The sequence below is a fragment of the Sander vitreus genome, chromosome 11 (genome assembly GCF_031162955.1).
Source record: "Sander vitreus isolate 19-12246 chromosome 11, sanVit1, whole genome shotgun sequence".
NCBI lineage: Eukaryota > Metazoa > Chordata > Actinopteri > Perciformes > Percidae > Sander > Sander vitreus.
Window position 1 is genome coordinate 5,180,431 of NC_135865.1, and position 25,696 is coordinate 5,206,126.

General features: G+C 41.9%; 1 protein-coding gene across 1 annotated transcript in view; it reads right to left on the reverse strand.

Moving 5' to 3' along the window:
- slc4a3 (solute carrier family 4 member 3) overlaps nt 1-25,696 on the reverse strand; it is a 56,555-nt gene that overhangs the window by 22,167 nt on the left and 8,692 nt on the right. The window contains 6 exon segments of the mRNA XM_078263178.1: nt 913-1,097; nt 1,848-1,953; nt 3,359-3,524; nt 13,308-13,443; nt 13,732-13,912; nt 16,371-16,516. Of these exon segments, the coding sequence (XP_078119304.1) occupies nt 913-1,097; nt 1,848-1,953; nt 3,359-3,524; nt 13,308-13,443; nt 13,732-13,912; nt 16,371-16,516 (920 nt within the window).

Here is a 25,696-nt window from a genome sequence, read left to right on the forward strand (position 1 = left end):
ACAACAATTACGTGCATTCAAACTACCGCACACATGTACCACCGGGATACATTGGTATAGATCGGAGAATATGCAGGAAACTTTATTACAGACGGAATACTCGACACACTACGCAAGTTTTGCCTGCTACAGAGACCAGCACCTCAGCCTGCGGTGTTGCTCGATGCCGCTAGCCGGTAGGGGGACATCCTCAGCGGTGTGCGGAAAGCGGGACGAGGGTAGGAGCTGGAGCTAGGTGGAAAGCTAACGCTAGCCGGCCACCTGTGCCAGGCTTCGCCTGCTACGGAGACCGGCACGTCAGCCTGCGGTGCCGCTAGCCGGAATACTTGACAGGCTTCGCCTGCTACGGAGACCAGCATATCAGCCTGCGGTGTTGCTTGATCTCACTGTCTGTCTGTCTGTCTGTAAACGGTAGGCGTGGCTTGGGAGTGGACTCAGAGCAGCGAAACAAGTGCATTCTGGGATTTGGTGTCTTTCATCCACATGAGCCAAAAACACATTTCTTGGCTTTTCTCGGCCTAGAAGACACCAATTTCAATTTTTTTTCACATTTATACTATATAAGTGACCCAATTTAAAGATATATTCAGCTTTCCAGCAGCAAAATATCCCTTTAAAATCAACTCACTTGTGCCTTTTGGACATTTTAGAAATCTGAGTTTGAGACCTCTACTTGGAATTGCTTTACATAGTTGTATTACTTTTGCACCCTGGTTGTCCCGATCTGTTTATCACATTGTTTTTTCCCATTTCGGAAAGTTTTAGTGTCTTTCTATGTTCTTATGATGGTGTTGCTTCCTTCTCTGTGTTGTTTTCTTTGTCTTCGTAACTCCATGTCATTGTACATGAGGGCTGCCCCTCAATGATCTCTCAAGTATGAATAAAGGTTGAATGAAAGTTTTTTTTATTCACCTTGTCAGACATGAGAGTGGAGAAGGAGCGTCCAATCTCATGATAGTCCACGCTGGACTGGGTGGGACCAAGCAGGATGAAAATAAAGCGGACAGGGACGGGGACCTCCAGCACGGACTCCAGAAGGACTGCCTCATTCAACCTGACAAAGGCCATGGCCGGCTGCTCCAGAAACTCCACACAGCCTGAAAGAAAAAAAGACAGTGAACCACAAGTTTAGTCGATTGAGGTTTTCCACATCTCTGTATAAGGGGTGACTTGGGCTATTGGTACATCCATCACCGGTTTACTCTCAAATATCTCAACAGAAGTTGATTTGGAAAATGAATCCTCCTAACCATTGCCATCTTTTATAGTGCTAAGTTGCTGTTAAGGCTACATCAAGACATCCTGCAGATTTACAGTGAAAGCTTTCCAACTCCTCAGAATCAGAATCAGAATCAGAATCACTTTATTCGCCAAATGCATCAGCAGACACACAGGAATTTTACATGGCAATCAGTACCACAGAGCTTGACAAACTGTATATGTTGATATACTGATCAGCTATTCAGAAGGGAAATGGCTCTTGGAAAAAAGCTATTAAGGTGGCGTGAGGTCCTTGTCCTCATCGCCCTGTACCTTCTTCCTGAGGGAAGCAGCCTAAAATTGTCACTTGCTGGATGGGACTGATCAGCAGCAAGGGGGCTTAGCAAAGCAGTGTAACACCTCAAACTACAGTAGAATACACACAAAAGTAGGTTCCATTAGCGGTGACACTGTGGTGTTCTACTGATTTAATTCAATTATTTTATTTCTGTATTTGACGCCCAGTCTAATGGAGAACTGACAACAAGCAGATTTATCTCTTAAAATTGTATCTTTCTAAAAACAGAAGAAATAAAAAGACATAATTCCTCAAACTAATCCACTTTGTCAAAAGTCATGGAGCTTACCAACTAAAACAATGACAGCTTCGGCATCTTTGGGAATCTTGGCGAGGAGTTTCAGCGATCTGGCTGCAGCTGGATGGCTCTCAGGAGGCAGAGGGTGGAGAGATTTCTTGGAAGGAAGAACAGAACCAAGATTATCCACATTGTTGCCCCGACCAACGTGATGTGACACCATAACATAGCACGGGACCAATAATGTGGACTTTTTGTGGGAATAGCAATGTGTGTGTGGATAATAATTTTCTAATGGCCCTGCACAATTCATTTTAAACTGCACAACTGGATGACTGGTTCTTTATGTTTGGACAAAATGTTTTTAATAGGCTGTTTTGAATTTGCCAACATTTTAAGCCACGGGTAGCATTAAGTTTTCACAGTCAATGCATCAAGAAGCTTTAACTGGAAACACCTGTAAGCTGACTAAGAACATAATGCAACACATGTGGCCCAGAGAGGCTTGCTTTCTCCCACTTCAAGTACTACATCCATGACTTCTGACCTCATGGAGGGGCGTTTCAAAGAACAATGCAAGAGCCACAGGCCTCACAGCAGGAATGTCATGTAATCACGCTTAAATCTGCACTTACTGCTGATTCTTGGAACTTAATGCAAACCATAAACTGGAACAAGACAGCTCAAAGTGGCTTTTATCTCTGTCCATTTAGATAGCTGAGTTCAATTATCCTTGTGGTTTCTTGTCAAAGCTAGTTAATCGCTTACGTTGGCTTTTTGCAAATCATATTTACTGTGCTGTCTGCCTGCACTGTTTCAACTATGTCAACTTCTATCATCACCCAGCTCTCATATCTTTCAGATCTCTGTCACCAGCTCCTCGAAATTGACACAACATGTAAATGTGTGAAGAATAAGGCTGTAGAGTGAACAGTGTTGTAATGTAACAAAGTACAAATAGTTTGTTACTGTACTTAAGTAGAATTCTCACGTATCTGTACTTTACTTCATTATTTATATTTCTGGGAACTTTTACTTTTATTCCACTTCATTTCCTAAATAAAAATGTATACTTTTACTCTGTTACATTTCCCCTAAGCATCTTCGTTACTCGTTACTACAAAATAAAATCAGAAGAAATTTGTTACACTGCAAAAGGAGGTTTGGCAAATCATTGCTCCCAGATTGTAAGTTAATGCACAATCCATTCCAGTTTGTGACGTAATGCCTGTTTGTTGCCAAGCGCCAAAACTAAAGAAGAGAAAGAAGCATAACTGATAGCGTCATGGAAGCACCTGCTGCAAGCTCTGGCGCCAACGTAACAGACAATGACCTCCCCGACGACAGCGGTGAAGATAATGTAACACACCTGTGGCCGTATTTGCAAGACATGTTTTCGTACGTTGGAGTGAAAGATTCTTCCTCACAAAAGAATGAAAATTCTGTTTTTTAGTTTAATTTAAGTATTGCTTTTAAGTACTTAATACAAGACTGAGAGTGAAGGGCAAACAAATAGGCAAATGGAAAAGACCGAGGAAACTTACAAACAGGGTGACAAAGACGTCTTGCTTTGGGTCGTATACCGGCCCTTTGCTATCCGGGTGCTCCTCTTGCTCTTCAGCCACCAGCGGCAGATTGGTGTCCAGGACGTTGTTGTGATTGAAGCTGCCATGAAGACTGCTGGATGAGTGGTTGCGGTGATACATTTTTTTCAGATCGCTTGGATGGCTGTGGAAAAAAAAGAGAAAAAGAATTAGAGTGAAATGCTAATTTCAGCATGCTAATATGCTCACAGTGACGTCTCCAGTCAAACGATACCTGCATTCACTCCTTTTTGTACCCAGATATAGAAAAAAATTGAAGTCAAATGAAGCTTCATGAATCTTCATAACCCATTTTCTTTATTTTCTGAGCCAGCTAGATGGCGCTCTCTGTTCAACAAAGGGTTAAAAACCCACTGAAATCCAATTGCTTGAGCCTTTTTCTTTAAACGGAGAGTGCCATCTATTTTACACAACTGAATACATTGGTATTGAGTACAAAAAAAAGTTACTCTATTGGTATCGGTATCACTTTAAGGGTACTGGTACTGTAATGTTTTAAATGATAGCCAGCCCTAATCATAAATGTCTGTAGCAAATGTCATGCTAGTTCCACTGCTAGCATGGCTAAAAAGTATTTAGTATTGGGAGGACTGTTCTTTATTATGTTTAAATAAGACTTACAGTTCCAAGTTTCATTTCCGCTTTATCTGATAGACGTTACTGAAATGACTCAAAGACAGCCTTGCAGACTTTACCTTAGCTTCAGTCATTCAAAGCAAAACCCAAACCATTGTAGCACTATGGTGGAACAGGTGCAGAGTGACAGGGGGCAGCAACACAACATTGTACTTTCATTTCCTTCATAGATATATATTAATACATAATGATACATTATTCTTAACACTCAAGGTCCACTTAAGCTTTTAAGTCATCTTATGGCCTTCATCAACAAATGGAGGTGGATGAGTTGCCGTGGATGTCTTTCAGCTGCTAATAATTACGATAATTTTGTCAAGCAACTGTTCCCAAGCTCAAATGCTCTATATATTTCTCCCAATTATCAGAAACCTCAACAGGAATGTCTATCTACTTGTTCTATTTCGTATAGGCTTCGCCCCCTAAGAGCTGTCGCTATTGGGTTAATCCCTTCGCACATGCGCAGTCGTGAAGATTTCTTTCGCGCCCTTGTGCCCTGCACGGGCCTCTATTATGTCCGCAGTTACTGTATATCACAGTTGCGCCACCATATAACTGCTCCATATTTTTCTTCAGCGACAAGCAGTTTGAAGACTTCGAAGAACAGTGGTGTCCGCCGGGTACTGACCATGGACCGGCTATATCCTGCCGCTGGCCCTCCACCTGAGCTGCGAGGTGTGCCCCGACCCCGTTCGCTGGGCTAGCACGCCGCCAGCTGCCGGCAGTTCTGCGGCCGCTTACCGCCAGAGGAACTGAAGGGGCAGACGATGGCAGCCGAGCGGACAATCGGGTAAGGTAAGGATACCACCAGCGGCGAACTCGCTTCTCACAGCGCGGGAAAGGCTCAGCGCTCTCTTTTGCTATGACAACAAACAACACACGGCTATACGCTTCAATTCGCCAGTCTTTCCCCGGCTCTTACCGGCGTGGTAAAAGCTATCATGCTATCCTTAGTTAAGATAACGGGTCTGACACCTTGCACATGTGGTGCCGTAGGCGGAGCCCGGTCACCCCCGCACTGTGTAAACAGCGGGCCCACTCAGTATGTGCGGTGCTACACAGTCACTCCTCACCCTCGGCTGTCTAGCGGGATGGGGAGAACTCTGACTTGATGACTGCCCCGCCATGCATCCCCAGCATAGCGGCACGCTCTCTGTTGCTATGGCAACAGACAACACACGGATGTGCGCGCGCACGCTCTCAGAGCAGGGTGCAGTGTGGGAAAACTTGTTACCCAGGAATGCATGGTTGTCAAAGCTTATCACAAAAGGCTATACGCCCCAGTTTACCAGCCCTCCACCTCTTTTTGACGGTGTGTTGGAAACAACCGTGTCATCTCAGGGGAGATAGCTGCTCTGACATCAGAGCTGGCAAAGCTGCGGGCAAAGGATGCTTTTTTCCCACGTCCCTCCAGGAGAAGAGAACGACGGTTTCTATTCCCGTTACTTTCTCACACCAGAAAAGACTGGCGGATTGAGACCCTTCTCGACCTGTCTCAATTTGACCAGTGTATTATGAAGCACCCATTCCACATGCTCACGATCAGACACGTGTTGGAATGTGTGCGCCACCACGGTGTACTTCCACATCTCTACTCTCCCCAAAACACAGGAAATTCCTGCGCTTCTCCTTCCAGGGAGATCTTTTCCTGTACAACCGGCTGCCATTTGGCTACTCATTAGCCCCCCCCTACACGTTCTCCAAATGCATGGAGACAGCATTATGGTGTTATGCAGAAAAGAGATCAAAGTCCTTTTTTATTTGGATGATTTAATCATTATGGCTCCTTCCCAGGAGAGGGCTGCGCTCCACACAATGGAGGTCGTGCAGCACCTACAGACACTGGGCTTTGCCATAAACTGGCAAAAGAACTTGCTGGACCCCTCACAGACAATAATTTACCTGGGCCTGGACACAGACTCAACCACTATGAGAGCCAAACTGTCAGCGCCAAGGCTGGACACACTGAGCTCTCTGCTATCACGCATCATGCCTCACACAACAGTGTTGGCTCTGTCTGTGATGCATCGCCTGATTATGATGTCTGCGAGTCACGTGGTGGTTCCCGTGGGTCTCCTCCAGTCGGACATGGCATACTGGGGAAACTTCCGGACCCTGTCATCCGGGGTTCCCCTGGGCACAGCGACGTCAGCGACAGTGTACACAGACGCCTCACCGGCTGGGGAGGCATGTGCGAATCACAGATGGTGGGAGGGAGATGGCCAGTTTCTCCCCTCCCCCACATAAACTGCCTGGAGCTGTCCACGGTGCTGAAAGTGTTAAAGCACTTTCCCCAAGTGGTAGCAGGGAGACATACCGTCGTGGGGACAGACAACATCACAGCAGCAGCTAACATAAACCGTCAGGGGGGGGCGTGCGCTCGGCTATTAGAGATGGCATGGAGCATCCTACTGGGGCCCAAGGACACCTTTTGTATCTCAGAGCGGTCTACATCCCCGGGGTTTTGAACTGGGTGGAAGACCAAATGTCGAGGGAGGGGCCCTCTCACAACGAGTGGAAATTGAATCCCACTATCGTTCAGATGATGTGGGGCAGGTTCAGGAGAGCGAAAGTGGATCTGTTCGCCTCACGCCTTTTCCCACCAACCTTGGCCCAGAGCCCTCCTATACGTCCCTCTGATCCCTCGCCTCCTGGCTCGCATCCAGGAGGAGAACCTGCCGGACATTCTGGTGGCAACGGAGCACACGAGCGCATCCTGGTTCCCGACTCTGGTTCAACTACTGGCGGGGCCCCCTTTGCAACTATGGTGTGTTACACAGGGCGATGGTCCGCTTTCCAGTGTTGGTGTATGGAGAAAGGTGCAGAACCCACATCGTGCCCTCTGCCCCTCGTGTTAACTTATCCTCAAACATTGGTGGATAATGACATGGCTCTGTCTAAAGCCACGAGGGCTATGGAGAGAGGTCGTTTTTTGCGCACCCCCTGGTTAAGCGTTTTTTGAAGGATGTTAGACAGAAACCCGTTGTGCGCTCTCTCACACCCCAATGGGACTTAGTCCTGGTGCTCCAAGCTCTGGGGAAACCTCCTTTCGAGCCTCTGGCACAAGCCTCTCTTAGGATGCTGTCACTAAAAACAGCGCTTCTCCTCGGCTTAGAGGGTGAGTGATATATTTAGTCGGTTTCACTGTCCTGCCTCTCCATTAAGGGGGATGGGAGCGCGGCCACTTTACAGCCAAACCCTTCTTTTACACCAAAAGTTTTAACTAGCTCCTTTCGGTCGAGGATGTTCTCCTCAAGGGTTTTTTCCCCCCGCCTCATAGCAACGACGCAGAGGAGGCGTCTCACCGACTCTGCCCGGTACGCGCGTTATCTCAATACGTTTTATGCACAGCAGACAACAGATGAACACAGCAGCTGTTCTTTCACTACAGAGAGTGCTCCCAAGGTGCGAAGCAGCGGCTGTTCCACTGGCTGTGCGAGGCTATCACCCAATCCTATAGCACGGAGGGAGCGGAGCCCCCTCAGGGCATCCGGGCACACTCTACGAGAGCGCTATCAGCGTCCGCAGCCCTTTTTAGGGGCATGGCGGTGGCTGAAATCTGCGCAGCGGCCTCCTGGGCATCCCTGTGCCCGTTCATCCGCTTTTATCTACGTGATATGTCCGAGTCCTTCATGACTCACTTGGTCCTATCCACAATCGACGACAAATGAGGCGCTGTTGATGTGTTTTGCTGCTGTCCCCATCCCTCCTGCACTTGGCTGTGGCTGTGAAGAATGCGAGTGTTCTACAGTTATTAGTCATGATCAGACATGGGCCTTAAAATCAGTATTAGGCCAATGCATAATCATGACAGGTTTTTATCAAAATAATATATTATTTGATACATTAAACTGGTTCAGTGCGAATAGGAAGAGCAATTAGTCTATGTTCTGCTTGTGGACCTTGTGTCGCAGGTGGCACTGACTACATCAGCCTCACCCTTGACCCAACAGCGACAGCTCTTAGAGGGCAAAGCCTATATAAAATAGAACGATAGTAACGTATTGTAACTCCAGATTCTATGAGTATAGGCGTAGCCCTCTAAGATTCAGGCCACCTGCTTCTCCAACGTTGGCTGAAGAAAAATGCTGATGTTGGGAGCAGTTCTATGGTGGCGCAACTGTGATATACAGTAACTGCGGACGTAATAGAGGCCTGCGCATGCGCAAAGGGATTAACCCAATAGCGACAGCTCTTAGAGGGCTACGCCTATACTCATAGAATCTGGGGTTACAATACGTAACTATCGTTATCTCTCTAGTCTGAGGATGAATTAAATTATGATTCTAATATGATAATAGTTCAGTCTTTGCTTGTAAAAAAGGACAAAGCATTATTAAGAAATATGTTCTTAATTAAGAGGGCTGCAGGATCATTTGGATTCTAGAAATGGCAAGCACAGCTGTGATTCTTGTTCACCTAATTTACCTTCCGTTCATTTGACATGTTAAAGAGCTGTACCTCATGCAGTTGCAATGCAGCTCATTAATTAGAAAAATAATTCGCAAAATCCTTCCAAATCTTAACTACCTTTCCATTTGGGCGAATTAGAAGTCTCCTACAATGTGACGTCAACCCTTGTCTGTATTTATTAAATGATTTCCCAGATTTTCAGTTAGATAAAAAAAAGAAGTAGAATATTAATTATTATAACATACTTCGCAAAGAAATGTATAATACTTTTTTGGAAAAATGAATCAAAGGCAACCTTTAAGTTGTTTTTGGATCAAGTGTCACAATTTTTACTGTAAGAGAAACTCACTAACTTTGGAAAAATATAATCATGGTCAGATTTTTCATGGACTTATAGTTCCAGTTGATTTCTTGTTTGGAGGGCTTTTCTAAAGGTTGTCAACAATGATAATGCAATGATGCTATGATTTGTAATGTTTTTTTTTTGTATTTTTTAAATTTGTATTTGTGTGTGCATATATGTGTGCTTGTATGTATGAATGTATGCATGTGTTAATGGATTTCCATGGGAGTTTGGGGGTGGTAAAGAGATGATAAAAATAAATAATAAAATCTCCTACGAGAAAATCTGTGTTTTTCAAAACGTGGTATTTGCATTAGAACATTAAAAAAAAAAACAGCCTTATTAGCTGCACTTTTGTGCATGTGAGTGTATGCACATTTCTGTCCCTCTCACAGAGAAGTTTTTAGTGTGTCACACCAGCCAAGATTTTGAACACTGCTTCTTTACATCACTGCTCAGTCCAATGGTGACATCACCTCATTAGGCCCACACGGTCCAATAAGACGGCGCCCAAATTGGATGCAACGGCACCACGAGACAAAAGAACGAGGTGTGACACTGAAGTGAATTGTGCTTCAACCGTTTCCAGAGGATCTTTAAAGTGGTCTGAGTAAGCGATGAGCTACAGTTTAGCAGCACCTTAATGTGTTTCCGTCCACGTCATAAATCTGATATCTCAGACTGGTGATGACTCTAATGACAGAGTCGGTTTTCTCCCCTGTGGAAGGAGCCAGTGACATGCTGGGACTTTATGTGGAAAGGCTGTGAAAGATGGAATGATCGCATGATGGCCTGCTGCTAACAATGTCCGCTGGCCAGATTATTTTTATGTGCATCTGTTGTGTCGCTTTGCGTGTGCAAAATCCATCCCGTTAGGTTTGAGTGAAGCAACACATTTTGTCACCACAATGTTAGTAATATTGAATTATTTGCCATAATCTATTGCCTAATCCAAACTTTTAAAGCGTCATCACAACGATGCATTGTCCATGCAGTAAAACTGTAATCAAGCTGTACCATTCTGGTTTAACAGAGGGGGAGCCAGACAGAGAATGCTGGACCAGTGGCTGAGCAGAGCTGTATACAGAGACATAAGGCCAAGAAGAGTTCCTTGTTAAACTAAAACAGGTATAAGTGAAGTTTTTTTCTTGACCTTTGCAACAACAGTTGTCAAAACTATCTCACCCCAAGGTCCACGTAGTAGCTGTTCTGGAGCTTTCAATGGTTTTACTCGATATGAGTAGAGAGCTTTTAAGCAAACATAGACGAAAAGTCTGGAAAAGTGCTAAAAATAAATTCTACGACCACTGGGCAACCTCCATCTCCTAAGGAATCATGTGTACCAATCTTTATATCAATATCAAAAGCTCCAAAATAGCTAATAAATAATGATATAATAACAAATAAATGAACCCATCAACAGATGTGCATAGTATATGTTTGCAAGTGGGCATTGACACCAATCTTTATGCTAGTCCACTCAAAGAAAAATGAATCGACATGCTAGCTTCTCTGTTGGCCAAATGCTAATATCAGTATGCTAACATGCTCACAATGACAATGTTAACACGTTTGTGTTTAGCAGTATAATGTTTACTATGTCCAGTAACTTAGCTCAGTGGGTTAGCATACTAACATTTCCTAACTAGCACTAAACACCAAGTACAGCTAAGGCTAATGGGACGGTTTGTCATTTTTTAAGAGCATTGGTCATAAAAGAAATGACAAACAAACCAAATTAAATGACAATGTCAACCTGCTGGTGGCGCTAGAGGAAAGGTCAGGGGAGTTCCAAAGTTTTTAGGATTCATCGCCTGGCAACTATGGATGTCCAAACAAACTTTTGTGCCAGTCCACCTAGTAGATGTTGAAATATGTCATAGTATAAGTTAAATTGTTGATCTATTGGTAGTGCTAGAGGTAGAGTCAAGGGATTATTTCATTTAGTCGACTCAGGGGGAATCAGGGGACCTTAAATGTCTGAATACAATTGTATGCCAATCCATCCAATAGTAACAGTAATAATTGACCAGCTGACCAAAAGACACACTAATAAAATATGTTTCTAACTAAACCAAACTGGGGAAAGAGCGAGAATGACAAACCTTATTTGTACAGGCGTGGCTTATCTTTCCTCTGGTAATTCCATTTGACAGCCGACATTTAGTTAACAGTTTTCTTTAGGTTATGTAACTGTTTAAGATCTATATAATGCACTATGTGTAGAGCACTGTTCCATTAGCCATGTGTGTCAATGCAATGGCCGATCAATAAGTGGGGACCGTTTGAGAGAGCTAGAGATAGTGTGGATATGACATGTCACATCTATTACACAGCCACATGCTTGTGTTTAATTGACTTTATATTTAGCAGTGTGCAGGATGTGATGTAACTATTCCCTCTGGCGTTTTGTGAGCATGAGAATGTATACACTTCTGTTGGTTTAACATCATCAAACTTGAAACCAACAGTGGCTGACTGGGCGAGATGGAAAAAACCTGCTCATGCACAAACAACTAAGCTCCAAAAAGCTCAAAGGCTAAAATAACAACTGACCCTGTTGGTGAGAAACAATAAACCTTTTGGAATGAAGACACCCAAATAGCCTCATGCTTCGTTAGTCTCCTTTCATCTTAAATCCTGGGTTTTAAGTCTGCCTCATCTCAAACCAAACATTTTAGACACATAATGAACCTAGGTTTATGAAAAGTAACACAATTGTAAGAAAGGCTGGTCTTAAGCCAGTTTATATGTTTTTATAAACCCTCTATCACTATATTTTCAATCTTGGTGTGTAGTTATATTTGTGTATGAAATAGAAGTAAGTCCGACTGAGAAAGCAAACATCTTAACAAAGGCAGAGATCAAAGGGCCAGGATGGCTCACACACACTTTTAATCTGAAGGTCTAGGCTTTAAGACCCAGTGCAGCTACAGCACAGTATTAAGATTTGTAACTTAGTCAACCCCGGGGAAGTACACCAAATGATGAGCCAAGTGTTGTTAAATGTCATGATTTGGAATTTCCCTGTTCAGTATCCCTGAGTTTGCCTTTTTGTGACAACATCCACTGCTGGATGATGATAAATGAGGAGGAGGAAGAGGGCTAGGATTTTAGTTTTCATGCTGCCATACCTACAACCCATGACCAAAATGTAAACAAAGCTGCATCCACACTGACAGGTCGGTTCATACATAGATAAAGAAACAACTAGAGTCATCTAACTTTGTTATTAAACGCAATGAAATTAAGATCTGTGTCATGGTAACTAACACAGACCAAAACTGCATGTAGGAGTTCTAGTTCAGGCTTTCAGATCAAACTTATAAAAACATAGAAAAGTAGAAAGTCCTCATAAAACAACTAGAAGTCAGAAATAGTGTTTACATTAAAGGGACACGATAAGGCTGGCGATATTATTTAATATTAGTATAATAACATATTCTAAAGTAAATCTTTAACAGAGTAGTGGGTTTCCAAACAAGTATCAATACTTTCCATGATTTCTAGCAAATATCACAGAACTGGTTGCCAGTATTAGGTATAAATCAAAAGTAATGTTACATATTACAGTGTTTCCCATACTCCCCCGATTAAAAAGAATGACAAAATTATATAATTATGCTAGACACCGGGCAGAGAGCAGCGTAAAGGCCTTTTTATGCTTCTGCGTAGAATCGACGGCGTACCCCCGCAGACCCCTCTGCGTCTAAGTCTAAGCTCTCCATCTTGCCTGTGAATCACACAATCCTACGCCGTGTGTGCGCAGCAGGTGTAGCCAGTTAAAAGATACATTTCGCGGCACATCCGCTCCTCTTACGGTCCGCATACGTTACACGTTCAATGTAGCCAAAGTCGCGCAACCTTGCCCCTATTTTCAACTGTTACTAACTGTTGCGAAATAGTTGTGTGATGTGTAAATCAATGTTGTTTTTATTTATTTTCAAAAATGATGTGCACTAAACCACAATTGTGCTAGTGGTCACACAGTTAAGTGTTTGGACACCCCCATAAATAGTTGTGTGATGTGTAAATCAATGTCAACACCACCACCCGCAGCACCGTAATAGCCCCCCGCCCCGCTCAAGAACTTTTTGGGGCAGAGTCACCCCCCCCCTGGAAAAAATCCTATGGGAAACACTGTATTAATTGTGTTGAAATTATTTGACAGCATTCCTGACAGGGACTGGATCAGTGCAGCCTCTTTAACATACGTATGCTCCATTAGTTAAACCCTGAAGAACCGGATTCCTGCACATACACCATTTTCAATTCTCCACAGCTTTGCGTTTATGCATTTTATACTCCTGCAATACTTCCTTAACAGTTGGCTCTATGACCAGCTTCATGACGCTGGTTTTGAGAATTGTTAATATCAGGTTTAGTGGAGCTGAGTCAAAGAGAGCCTGACTCAGTTTAACCCACTGTGTACGGAAACATATGTTGTCTTTGAAAAAAGGTACAATCAATTAGATGTATTTTAAATACTAAAGTGATGTTGGCCTGGTTTCTGACCTGTGTTTGAGAAGCAGAGCCCGGAGAACACCGGATCTGTCCTCGGCTCTGATCTGATCAGAGATGATCATCGTCTCCACCACCAGATGGACGATCCCGGGCAGAGAGTTCTGCTCCAGGTCCAGAAGGATGGCACCTAGGGAAGGAAGGTACAGGAAGATAATAAGTGGCTGCTAATACCAGATTCCTTAAAAATGATTCACATCCAGCGCTTGGCGAAATGGGGGAGAACATTCTAGTAAGTCTATATTCTATAAGTCTAAATATTGTTACTTGAGAAATTTAGCCCACAACACACTGGATGAGTTTTGCTTCTTTTTGTATGCCATGTTTATCTTTGTGGATTTTATTTCAGCTGGTAAACAGGTAAACCATAAGATGTGAACATCTGCCTAGCTGTATGCATGCAGAATAAGCTGTTTACCGTGTGTGATGGTGCGGCGGAGCTCCAGCAAGCTGCGGAAGGAGAGGGAGGCCACATGTGGTTTGCCCCAGCGGTCTGTCTCCTCCTCCACATCCTCCTCAAACTTGATCCAGCGGGCCCGCTCCTTCCAACGCATTTCATGGTCCTTATCCACAATTAGCTCGTTCAGCTCTACAAACAACTGAAGATGAAGCAGACACCGATTCAAACAATTTTACTTCAGAAAACACCAGCACAAACAGTTTGGCTGTTACTTATCTTGGATAGTTTTAAACCAAAACAAGATAATATACTGATAGAAAAATAAATTCAGAGACAGTTAATCCAAGGATACAGTCCACACACATGTTTATGAGGAGCAACTGAGCTGAGTGGTTTGGATCCAGCCAAGAGTGGTTTGGACTGAGATGATAACCAAATGGTTTGGAGAGACATTTAGTCACATTTCAACATAGAATTCCTTTTTAGCAGTGTTCTCAGAGCAACACAATATACTCGTGATATGTGTTTTTGTGACATTTTTGCTGTCAAACTGAGGTGAAACATAGTGTAAGGAGCAAGTTTGTAGTCATCAGTGTCATCAGGTCAATGAAGATGAGTGTCCTTAAAGCTATAGGGCGTAGTTTCTGTCTCCCCCATGAGGAATTCTAAGTAATGACAACACTGTCGGCGCGTCCACATGACGAGAACCTTCGGTGATTGCACACCACCACCACCCCTCCTCCACGGAGTTGCTAGTAGCATTTAGCAAAAGCAAAAAAATTTGCAAAAAAAACTTGATTGACTCCTATAATTATCTTCACTTGAGTTTATGCGTGCCAAAGTCGCTCGGACGACACCATTTAGTAAACATAGCCATACTAAGAAATAAACAGAGAGTTTTGTGGAGCCGATAGTCTTAATTAGCTTTGTATTAACTAATTTGGTAATGGCTTGAATGTAACGGACGTTCATTAATATAAAACAAGTTGCGCACGATAGCTTTAAATTAAGACTACACTCCATGAGCCATGAACTTTATAAGACCTATGTAGCCTCTTTCAGCTCATTGTTTTTGGTTTCATGGCCCAGAACTTTACTTTTGACTTACTGGTTCACTCTCACTGCTCTCATCAATCTTGTTTCTAGCAGCACTAGGCAGCTGTTTTTAGTGCAACACCGTTGACAAACCCTCACGCTACCTGCCTAGCACTTAATAGCTGACAAATGAATAGTGGATAGTTTAGTAGCTAAATAGCCAGATTTCCCCTCAGGAGCTGGTGGAGACCAAACCAGAGCAACAAGGAAAGTGAATATTGGACATACATTTGGTGGGGGACCCGAAACACAACTCCAAATGAATGCTGTGAAAATACATATTTTGAAGGTAACACGTTCACCAAAACAACTTAAAGGGTTAGGGTAGGGTAGATGGCGGTCGGCATGTAGCCAGTTTGAGGAAGCAGGCAGGAGTACCAAAACGAAAGCTAAGAAATGTACTGCTGTGGACGAGGGCAGCAGCAAGAACATATTTTAGCCACCTAAAAACAAAAAAATCACAATCCATTTAAGTCAGCGCTTTACCTTTCCGTCAGACAGCCCCAGCTGTAGACCAGCAATTCCAGTGTACTGCGAGGTAAAATTACTGTTTTTGTCAAAGGAGTCTGGTGGCTTTGAAGAGAGGATAGACGGATATAACAGCATCAGTTGCCCCTTCGGAAAGGGCTGTCTGACAGCAAGGTGAAGTGGTGAAAATATTCTAAATGCAGAACACACTTAAACTGATATTTATTTATTAGGTAGCTAAAATATTTTTCCCTGTGTAGCACCATTCATAGCAGAACATTGCTTAGCTTCCGTGTCGGTACTCCTGTCAGCTTCTCCAAACTGGGGGCACGCCAACTGCCATCTACTGTAGGTAATACACTGACTATGGAGAAGTACATCATACAAGCCCACCTCAAAAGATTCAAACTATCCCTTTTAATAAGATGATAATATGTCAGTGTTACGTTTGAAGGTAGATCATCTGCCCCCAAGTGGCCAAGAAATGAATACTGCTATAAAAATGATGATTTTAACAACAGAAGCCTTATGATTTTATGTTGCCTGCATATAGAGCTCAACAGTCACCACCCACTATTTTAACGGCTCTGGTTCCGGAATAGTTTTTCCCCGTTCAATATCTCCACTGACGTTTCATTAAATGCTTATATAAAGAGTTTTAAAACCTTTCATTCTGGGCAAAATAACATAAAGTAAAAGGTGAAATACTATGTACAGAAACTAACATAGACGTCAATGGTAGAAGCTCACTCTAGCCGTGAGTTCCACCAATCAAAGAAGTTGCTGTTATGCTTAGGATTGTGGGTAGTGTAGTATTTCTCCATAAAACTGCAGGTAAAATATGTTTTTCTTAAAAAATTTTTAGACGGACTTCTAGCAGGAGCAGAATCATTCCGTTTTACATCCTTGTCACTCGTCGTCAGGCTACCTTGGATGGTTTAGACATTATGGCTGATAATCAAAATCCTTATGGAGAAAATGAACGGGATTTTCACTTCCGGAACCACAATGTTGAGCTCTATTGAATTGTTCACCCAGTGGTCACAATGCAACGTAACGTAGCTGGGGTGGGGGGAACAAAGTGTGCTGCAAACCTCATGTGGTTTCTTATCTGCTGCTCTCTTCTTCTTCTTCAGGCTGCTCAGTGGTATGGAACTGTTGCTGCCTCGGGTCACCAGACATCGTGAGGACTTCTTCACCAAGTGGCGTCTCACGCCAGGGTTGTCCTCAAATCTGTGACCTGGACAGCCACAAATGTTTTAAGACAACAACAAAAATGCAGAGAAAAGATCAACATTGCAAAATCATGACGTTGAGATTTCTGTAGGAGTAATTCAGAAACCAACCTAACGAGGTGCACTCTGTAGGCTGAAATGCTCTTTTAAGGACTGTGATACAAATACAACATAACTCAGAAAATGTGCTCCATGCTGGAAAATCAGAAATCTTATTTGTATGTCTGTTTAAGTTTCCAGCTGACAGCAGAACATCTAATGACAGAAGGCAACAGCTCCGTGGGTGAGCCAGAATCTATGTACGCCAAGTGGAAGTGTTACAGAGGAGGTGGTTTTGTCCCCTGACATTTGTCAGTTCAAAAATAATTAATTTCATTTTCAATTTCCTTCCCCAACAAATCAGATTTGATTGAATTTAGCATAATGAGGAGGTCTTTTCATTACAGTGAGGACCTGGGTCATTTGCCATGTAAAACAGTGGGAGGCTTGTGGGGTCCCTTCATTTGGATATAGGAACTGGGAAATGCAAAGGAAAAAGCTAACTACCTGTGTGGAAAATGTGTTAAGCGAGTGGCAAATGATGACTGACCTGATTTGAGGTAATGATTATGATTTGGCAACATTGTGACTAATGAATTATTTCCACGTCCAGTATGTGTTTTCATACAGATGAGGTCAAATGTACGTATTTGGTGACATTTAAATATAACTTAAGAATTACATTTTAGATGGGTTAAAGGAAAATAGGGGAAACAGGGAGAAATGGAAATCAAGATGAAGTTTGGCTGTATTTCATCTTAGTGTGTCTCCGAAGGGAAAAGCTCTGAAGGCCATCCTTGTATGAACTGCTCCAGCTGATTTGGATGAGCTGATTTGTTCACCATAGGGCAGGGCACGGGCCATGGACCACCACAGATATGCACCACATATCTGGAACAAACTCCCAGAAAACTGCAGGTCAGCTGCAATTTTCATTTCTTTTAAATCAGGGCTGAAGACTTTTCTGTTTGAAGCTGCTTTTTAAAGTAATTGCTCATTTCTTACACTCCACTGTAACTTTCATTATTGTACTTCATAACTGTCTTATTCTATTTTACCTGTTTTTATATTCTTCTTAATTGTTTTTTAATGTTTTATGTAAAGCACTTTGAATTGCCTTGTTGCTGAAATGTGCTATATAAATGAAGCTGCCTTGGCTAATTTTGTTCCTCTTCCTCCTCTGGAACTGGTGTCTGACCGGGGCTAAGGCCTTTTTTTATCTTGTTTAAAATACCAAAATACTTGAACCATCTACAGCAAGTGTGAACAGTATTACTTTTGTTATTATAATCCAACAATACCACACATCATGTTTAAATCTCTGAGTAGTTCCCTGTGGTACCAACAGCTTTGCACAATGGAGATCAGCAGCCAAATTTTCCAAATCTCCTTGGCTAACATGCACTTTCTGCAAAATCCACACCTAAACACATGTAAATACGTACAAATACACGATATACTATCCAATGAATTGGAGTGAATTTAGTAAGCTATCACAGATACAGCCTTTAAAAGGCAATGCCAAGTCTACCCACACATTTTTTCTTGAATGTAAATGTAGATCCTTGTTGCACATTCATAGACATTTGATTCATTTTTCTTTTGTAGTGAGCTGGAGGACAAACCCTTGGGCTTTTTTCTGTGATGGGACCTAACAGGACTGGTCTTGACCGATTACTTGGGTCAACGATAAAACACACATGTTCTAGATTATATTTTTATAATATATATATATATATTATATTTATTCTGAGGAAAACAAGTCAGCTATACTATCCACCTCATTTTGATTACACTGTTCAAATGTCCATTTTAGAAATTAAACAAATCCCAACAATGACCAAAATCCATTCATTATCAAAAACCATGATGGAATTTATTTGCTGGTACATTGCTGTCCACATATCTCATTTTCTGTTTCTTTGTGCTCTTGCCCTGAGTGAAATCCAATTGTTGTACAAATCTGATTTGCAACGTATTTCTAACCAAAGCATCTTAAATCTAGCTATACATGTTTGTTCCAAATAAAGTCATCATGATACAAAGCTTGCCACCACCTTTGAACTGTCTGAAATAATTAAATGTCTTCCTTCAGAGGTTTGCTGTCAATGTTTCAATGTAAGTTTGTTCGGACTGACCCTGACTATGACCATGTCAAATTTGAAGTTATTTTACTGCACAGTCCTTTTTTGAAAATTAAAGGGAAACCACCTAAAAATGCAGTTTAACACACTGAAAATGTCCTCGTGTTTAAACTCTCATGAAATCTATTGCTTCAGATGTTTGCTAAAATATTTAACGTAATCCTGTTCAGGATGACCCTGACTATGAACATGTCCAATCTGAAGTCATTTTACTATCTCGTTCCAAACTAAATTGAAAAGTTGGCAGCCCTGCACTAAAGGCTTTATGCAGTAGATCTGCCCAACATCTGGAAACAGACTGTGATGTGTACAATCTGTGGAGTTCCCCTTTGATACTAGTGGTAAAGGTTTGTAAAAACAGTAATGTTTGCCTTCAATTGTCCTGCTCTTAATTCGGACATTATTTTATTGTTGGTGAAACAAAGTCATAGAGGGGTGTGGCTCCCAGGCCAACTGACACCCAAAGCATCTCATCACTTTTATGATCATTGCACAGATCTTTCTCTAGTTAAACAAGACTAAGAGTCTACAGTCACACTATAAAATGCAAAATGTCAATGAAAACATCCTAGTTTAGGGTGTTAGGAAGCTGAAATTTGCTAATTAGTACTAAACACAACGTATAGCTAAGGCTGATGAATGTGTTTAGTTTCATAGGTCTTTCTTCAATATCCAAGTTTTGATCTGATGATAGTGCTAGAGGAAACGTCAGGGGATCACCAAAGTCATGGAACATGTCCTACTTGGTTAGCCAAGTAGGACATGTTCCATCCTGGTGAGCAAAACATGAATTTCTTTACAAAATGTCATGGCCATCCAACCAATAGTTAGGGGTCCCAAACCCCTGTTGAAGATCTCTGTTGTAACCAATCAGAGAGCTAGAATAAGTAGCTACGCAGTGAAGAAATGTAAGTGAGTGAGCAAGGTTGGTTGACAGTACATATAATGTACAACTTTGTTGTGGAGTTAATACACTACCCATATAAGCTGTATTGGTGTCTTGCTGGTGCACCACATCGGGAGTGTCACCACAGACACCAAACAACCACAACTCAGGTATACTAAGACAGCCGAACCTTCCCTGGCAGTGATAGGCTTAATCAGAATTGTGTGATCTCGTTTGGCAAGGGCTTGAATGTAACTGACGTTCATTTATACGTAAAAGTTCTGCACTTTAGCTTTTAACTGACATTTACATTACAATGGCATTTGGCAGGCACAGTTATCAATATCAACATAAAATACTGCTCAAAATTCAAACAATACCATCAGTCATGTCAATCATTTAAGTTATAGTTTCTACCCAATGTACCCAGTTGGTGCTAGCGGTTTTTAGCTACAATTGAACCCTAAACCAATTAGCGATTATATATGTGCTCAGGTATTGTAGGCTAATCACCTTCATTTCTTTTGCATGGGTTGGAACCTAGCTTCATCACAGGACTAGTGTGCCATGTCCCAAATAGTGATAAAAACAGCGGAACTACACATTGCTTGTCAATGCGATGTCTTTCCGCTCTAGCTGTGGCTGACCCCCAAAGCCAAATGGGTGCTACTGGATCAATGAGAAAGCAGGAAACAGCAGCAGTGGAGCACCGTGTCAATTTCGCTCAATACTGGGGACAACTTTGTTCTGTGTGTGGGCATGAATGAGGCTTATATTGCCATTAATTAAGCACACAGCATGCTACATAATCAATGGAAACAAGTGAGCTCCTGTACATTGATCATCCATGTAAAAATAGAATAAAAATGTTGTTATGACATCAGAACTTCCTTTATTGGAAGCTTGGCACAACATTCTTTAACTCAACTTTAAAGCTCTTCATTGAATGAGCAGAAATGTGATGCTACCCAGCAGGAGTATAGGTGAATCTCCACACAACTTACAGACGGGCTCCTCCGGTGAAACCATTTGAGTGTGGATTGACTCCAGCAAGTCGTAGTCATCAAAATCCAAAACAAACTCTTCAAAGTCCCCTTCCACATTGGGCAATGAGTTGCGGTGCTCCATTTGGTGCAGCTTTGGGTTGCCAAAGCCTTTTTGGACACTGCACCGACTTTCTGATCCATAGTGGTCAGTGGCAAGCTTCTTTTCAGAAGTTCCAGCCACCTGGATCTCCTTTCCCTCAATGTCTGTCATCTCCACTGTTGGTACCTCCTCCTATCCTCCTCTCTCTGAGTGGACACACTGCTCATTCAGGGATTCCAATTCTTGAACGCCGTCGCTTGCCCTGGGTCACAGTTCTGATGAACGTGGGTCTTTGCAGCGACCACAAGCCTACCTCTGTTGTATTGCTCGGGTTGTGCAAAAGAACCTATATGTACACTTTTGCAAACCAGCTCCAAAATTTTTTTCAAAAAAGGCTTTCGCCTCAGGCACCCAAGAAACAAATAGCTTGTGTTTAGGAAGTCCAACTTCAGAAAAGGAAGTTCTATGAAGCAAAAAAACAAGCGCACAAAAAGAAAAATCTTGAAAATTCAGTCCAGAAATACAAAACACAAGATCCTCAATGTGACAAAAACTTAGCTCTGCCTTAAATCCAAACAAAAAGCAAAGTTGGAGCTACACCCTCAGGCAGAAGCCCCTGCTGTATCCACGATGAGAGAGATGCATACATAGAACTGTAGCGAATATCACCTTAGCTGCAACTAGTATTGATAAGGGATGGTCTACTTTGTGAGACCTGCCTGTCAGCTGAATGAAAATGCCGCCCTTTTTTAACGATTTCCCCAGCCCATTGATCTTGGTGGCTGTTGGAAAACAAACAGAAAGTAGATCGGAGCAGAATAGTTGATGCCTTTCGTTTCCATAGTGCCGCCATCACTTTCCCACCATGTGATGTGCAGGAGGGTAAAGGTCAAGTTCCAAAGGGTGGCATCTCCACCCATATGAAATACAAAACACGCGTGCATAAATAAATACTGAGAGCTCTAAGTGCACAAATACTGCGAGGTTGGAGCCTAAACGAATGAGCTCCAGCACTCTGGTTAGTGAGATATCATGGTGCTAATTATCAGGGCAAGCTGTACCGCTCCTGTCTCTGGGTCTCCATGGAAACCATGAGGTGTCATGGTCTGACTTGTCTATAACAGGTGCCCCAATGTGAGCTAAACAAGACCCTCTCTAAAACACGCTCTACATGACTGAATAATGTGTGTGTGTGTGTGTGTGTGTGTGTGTTTGTGTCACTATCTGCATTTGCATGTGTGTGTGTGTGTGTTTGTGTCACTATCTGCATTTGCATGTGTGTGTGTGTGTATGTTTGTGTGTGTGTGTGTGTGTGTTTGTGTGTGTGTGTGTGTGTGTGTGTGTTACATTACATTTCATTTAGCTGACCCTTTTATCCAAAGCAACTTCCAATAAGTGCATTCAACCATGACGGTACAAACTCAGAACAGCAGGAATCACATAGAAGTACAGCTTCAAATAAGCCAAACTACAGAGTGCCATATGTGTCACTAATCCGAACCCTAACCCTTCACAGCATTAGATTTCTACCAAGCATAACTTCAAACAATCACATTTTTAATGAAATGAATCTGATGAAATGAATCTGATGAAATGAATCTGATGAAATGAATCTGATGAAATGACGCATCTGTTTGTCACCAGCTCTCCCAGGGTGCCTATAACACAGTACTGCGTACTGTATTTCTCTACACCAAAGAATTATACTGAATTACATTTTATGAATATGAAATTCAGTTTCAGCCAATCCACGCCCTCACTCTCTTATTAAGTGGTCCACATGTACATGTTTTCTGCTTTCTCTTTATATATGTTTCTTCTTTCTTTCTTTCTCGCTTTCTCATTTCCGGAAGTCAGTTAAATTATGCTCACATGTCAAACATTAATCAATCAATTTCCATCCCCAACAAAGACACATTGCACGTCACAATGGCAGCTTGAATGGGGTGTAAGTTTAAAGTGCTCATATTATGCTCATTTTCAGGTTCATAATTGTAATTTGAGATTGTACCAGAATAGGTTTACATGGTTTCATTTTCAAAAAACACCATATTTTTGTTGTACTGCACATTGCTGCAGCTCCTCTTTTCACCCTGTGTGTTCAGCTCTCTGTTTTAGCTACAGAGTGAGACCTCGAAACTTCTGTAAGATCTGTGTTGTCAGCTCACCCGGAGACTGAAGGCAGGACACATTCAGAAACCGTATCTCACTCAAAACAGCATGGATGGATTTGTATGTGTGTGGAAGCACCAGAGACACAAAATAACACCCCAAATCCCAGAAAAAGTGTTTTTTTTCATAATATGGGCACTTTGACAGCCTGTCAAGTCCAACTCGTCCAACTCTCACTCCCAACTCAGCCAAGAGATAGGTGAAGGCCTGAGACAGCGGCAGAGAGCACACTTTGACAACGTGATTTTAAAGTTTAAATAACTCCTTCAGCCAAGGATCAATATAAGACTAAAGCCAACATCACACTATGACTTAAAAACTTCTAAACTGTGAGTTCAACTGGAGATCCCAGACATACAGCAGTAATATACATGGCCTGTCAACGTCAAGCATCACTCCCTACAAATCCAATAGCTATTTTTGAGTGACTCTTGGTGCCCCGTTTGCTGTTTCCAGATGGTTCCTAAACAGTCAATGATCACTGGTCTGCAGCAGGAATGGCCAGGGGCAGGGTCGCTGCTGAAGGGGAATCGACTGCAGCCCCTGTTAATTAATGCCCTGGTCGCTGGGAGAGAGAGCTTTTCTCTGGCAACACAAGCTTTTGCCTCCCAATCTCTCTCTCCTTCCATTCTTTTTCTCTTTCTATCTGTTACCGTGCTGCTCACACGGCCTGAATACGTGAGCGATGTGGGACATTTTCTATCGTTATATCTGAAACTTTCGTGGAAATAATATTACAGAAGGATAAACATATGATGGAGGGTATATAAACCTTCAACAAGCTGCAACTGACTCGGTCAAAATGTCACAGCACCTAATGTCTTTTACTCTGACTTTCTGCTGATTCTTAACATTGAACTTTGTATTTATTGGCAGATCAGTATGGCTACTACCCTGTAATAATATGATACTTTACACCATTTTGGTAAGATAAAGACTGCCAGCAATGGAAATCTATGTGTGAATCTTAAGGAGATGAAGATAAGCTAAATGGTTGTGTGTTGTTTTCTGCCCTAATTGTGCTAATTATTTCCTCACTGCCATTGTTAACTGCAGTGGGGCTCAGATTGAAATGGTTGGCAATGTATAGTTTTGACACATTTGATTCAGTGTCTCATATGTCACAACAATATGTAATAATTACTCATATATAATATATATTATAATATATAATAAACTCAATAATACAAATCCAGGAGTACTGTGGAGTTTTCTCTTCATCATCCTACTGTAAATGTGATTATCATTTACAGAAACCATGAGCAGATAGTGTCATTTCTTTGTCCTCCATCCTTTGTGTTATTTGTTCGGAAGCTAATTCTTAACCGTGTGTGCGGGGGCCAGAAGCTGTGTGGGTAGCTTTCATGAGACAGAGTGTGTGGGACGCCCACAGTGGAGCCAAGTTACAGGCAGCAGGGAGAAAACTTGTCAATGGTCGGCACCAGAGCAGCAAGGGAGTCAATACGTGTTGCGTCAGGGTTTCCAGGTTGACCACTATTTCAAAGAGGCGGGGATAATAACAATCTTATATTACTGTTCCAATATTGTTGACATTAAATAGACTGTAAGGTTAACATATTTTAGATTACACATGTCTTGTAATCCAGATGAAACACGATTTATAAAGAATGTTATTCATTATATTTGACATTAAAATAAATACAAATTAGCTACTTTTGGTGGACAAATAAACAGCATTAACATTCTCTAGTTAGTAGACAGTCCTGTTTGTTCCAAGTAGAGGTCTGTTGTATAACTTTAGGATTTCGATGGTTAGAAATATTTCCATCCATGAAGTGTTTTGATATTACTACAGTTAGTATTGTGCTGTTTGAAACTGAAAACAACTGTCTCTTGCTCTATTAGCAGGACAAAATAATAGAACAGATAATATGCAGTATGTACAAAAAACACCAGTATCTATAATTAAGGTGTCTTAAATTAAATAAAGCTGATAATACTAAGGAGCTTAAGTTATTTTCCTGTTTTGAATTCTCACAATAAAAGAGCTGCAAACCAAAGCTGCCGAGTTATAGTCAGTCAGGGGAAATGATAAAACAAAATATGTATGTGTGTGTGTGTGTGTATGTGTGTGTGTGTGTGTGTGTGCGTGTGCGTGTGTGTGTGTGACACACGTATGAAAAATAAAAAGCCATTGGGTGATCTAATATTTCTTATTTCTAATACACATATGCCCAGGATCTGACTACAGACGTGGGTCAGAAAGAAGTCATGGACTGATATTTAAAATGTTTGTATTGTTACATTCAAAATAGCCATAATTCATTTGAACTATGAATGTGTTGTATAGGCTGATGTATTCTTTACTGCCAGTAGAGGGTGCTGAACGTGATATAAAAAAAAAAAGATGACTCCAATCATAAATGCAGGTGAAAACATCTGATCCAATCTTTCTAGATACATTTTGCTGCTTGAAATTAATATTCTGTATTCTATTTACAGTGACCTGGACAAGTTATTCCTATGACAGTTAAATAGGCCCATAACTTAACATATTGTATATTGTAATCAAAGCAGCAGTAGTCAGTCTTCCACAATAAAACAGTCAGGATAACATCAAAAGAATGGTATCCAGCTCTCTGTCAGGTGGAATGGGTGCTTCCTTTACTGTCCGTGTTGAAGGGAGCTGCACAGAGCCAAGAGTCTGAAGTCATATCCATTTATGTTCAGATCACAGTGCTGCTGATGCATCTAAAAATATACACTTTCTTTCTTTTCTTTGCTGCTTTTATCTTAACTATACACATGTACATAGTTCTTTTTTATTATGACTTTATGTTGATGAGGCTGCTTACCCTTACTGCACATATTATGTACTATTATGACTGTTATGATGA